A 1,503-nucleotide genomic window follows, 5' to 3' on the forward strand; every position below is an offset into this window, starting at 1 on the left:
ACAAAGGGATGTAGTAGGAGCTACGTGGTTGCTTTTTGCCCTGTGATTTCCATCCCCCACCACCCTTGTGTTCCTCCAAAATAGGGACTTCCAAGGGGCACCTCAGCTGTCAGAGCCTTTTCCTTCCCTCTCTGAGGACGTTTCCCTCTTTCTTTAGTGCTCCATACCCTGTCACCAGGTCTTTCCAAGCCCCTGGTGGTCATGAAGGCTCATTTCACCAACTCACCACTTTTCCTCCCTCACTTGGTGTCTCTTCTCATGCAGGTGATGGAACATGCTTCATCATTCAGCAAGACCTGGATTATGTCCTGGATCTCACAGAAGCTGATTGTGACCCTGTGTACAAGGTGAGGACCCCACCACGAGGGGTGGAAGGGACAAGTGATGCCAGGGAAAAGCAGCTTCCTTAGCTCAGGATTTGCAGCCCACACAAGGGCTGTTTGTTTAGGCTTGTTTGGCTTTTTTTTTTTGATGAATTCCATCTGAATCGTTTTAACATTTGGCACCAACAAAATCCTGTGTGGTGCAGCAGCAGAATGGAAGCAATGGGATTAGCTGAGTTGATGGGGCAGCTCTGGGAAAACTGTGTTTCTGTAAAGAAATGTGAACTGATTGTGCTTGGAAGACCAGGGGGTCAAAGCCACAATCTTGACCTGTTGTTGCCTGTCCTCTCGTGTCCCCTGGTGACTGGAGAACAGAAAGGGGCCCTTGCTGGCCTGTTTCCAGACTCCCCCCCTGTGCCTGCACCAGGTTTCTGGTGGCTCTGGTGGAAATGAGTTGGTTTTTAAGCCCTTCAGGCCCGTTTACCTCTCTCCTACACAACACACACCCCCTGGCACCAAGGCTGAGACCTGGCATGAGCAAAACAAGAGGACAATGTGGGAAAAAAAGGACATTTTCCATTTCACACCTAACAGAAGAAACCACCTGTGAGCATTCACCTACCCCTGAGCTGCTGGGGGAACCTGGAACTGCCTTTAAAACCTTCATGTCCTTTAAAACCTTTTTCAGGGGACACCCTCCTCCTCTTCCCCCTGTAAAGCTCCAAGAGGAAACTGATCCCTCCAAATAAGTGCCAGATTTTTTACTCTTTACTGTCACTTGAGAGACCCTTGTGCTTAAAATACCTTTTATTGCCTCTTTTTCTGCAGGTGGCTTCTTGGGAGAAGGAGATTTACACCTGTTGCAGAGATGGGGTCGTCAGGAGATACCAACTCTCTGACCTTTAAGGAGTGGAAACAAAAGTGTTGAAACACCTTTTCCAAGCTTATTTTCCTGCACAGCACATTTGAGGTGGCGTGGAGAGGAGTTTTCTGAGGCTGTTGAGGAGTTTTCTGAGGTAGCCAGGCTCTATACAGAGGGTTTTGGTGACAGGGAACATTTCTTACAACCCACACGCCTTTGTTTTGGAATTTGGAGGCGTGAGGGGAGGATCTTGTGTGTTGTGGTGTTTTTTTTTTTTTTTATCCCACTGCTCTTTTTAGGGGGGAATAAAAGTGTTGG

The 1,503-nt window shown here is 48.2% G+C and overlaps 1 protein-coding gene across 1 annotated transcript in view; it reads left to right on the plus strand.

Annotated features, from left to right (window-relative positions):
• The window catches only part of PAAF1 (proteasomal ATPase-associated factor 1), a gene marked incomplete at its 5' end in the record, with an annotated part of 12,297 nt that extends 11,068 nt beyond the window's left edge, over window positions 1-1,229 (plus strand). Inside the window, 2 exons of the mRNA XM_009997985.1 lie at window positions 265-347; window positions 1,152-1,229. Of these exons, the coding sequence (XP_009996287.1) occupies window positions 265-347; window positions 1,152-1,229 (161 nt within the window). The remainder of the gene's footprint in view (window positions 1-264; window positions 348-1,151) is intronic.
• Window positions 1,230-1,503: the final 274 nt, after the last annotated feature.

Source organism: Chaetura pelagica, unplaced genomic scaffold (genome assembly GCF_000747805.2).
Source record: "Chaetura pelagica isolate M959 unplaced genomic scaffold, ChaPel_1.0 scaffold555, whole genome shotgun sequence".
NCBI classification, from domain to species: domain Eukaryota; kingdom Metazoa; phylum Chordata; class Aves; order Apodiformes; family Apodidae; genus Chaetura; species Chaetura pelagica.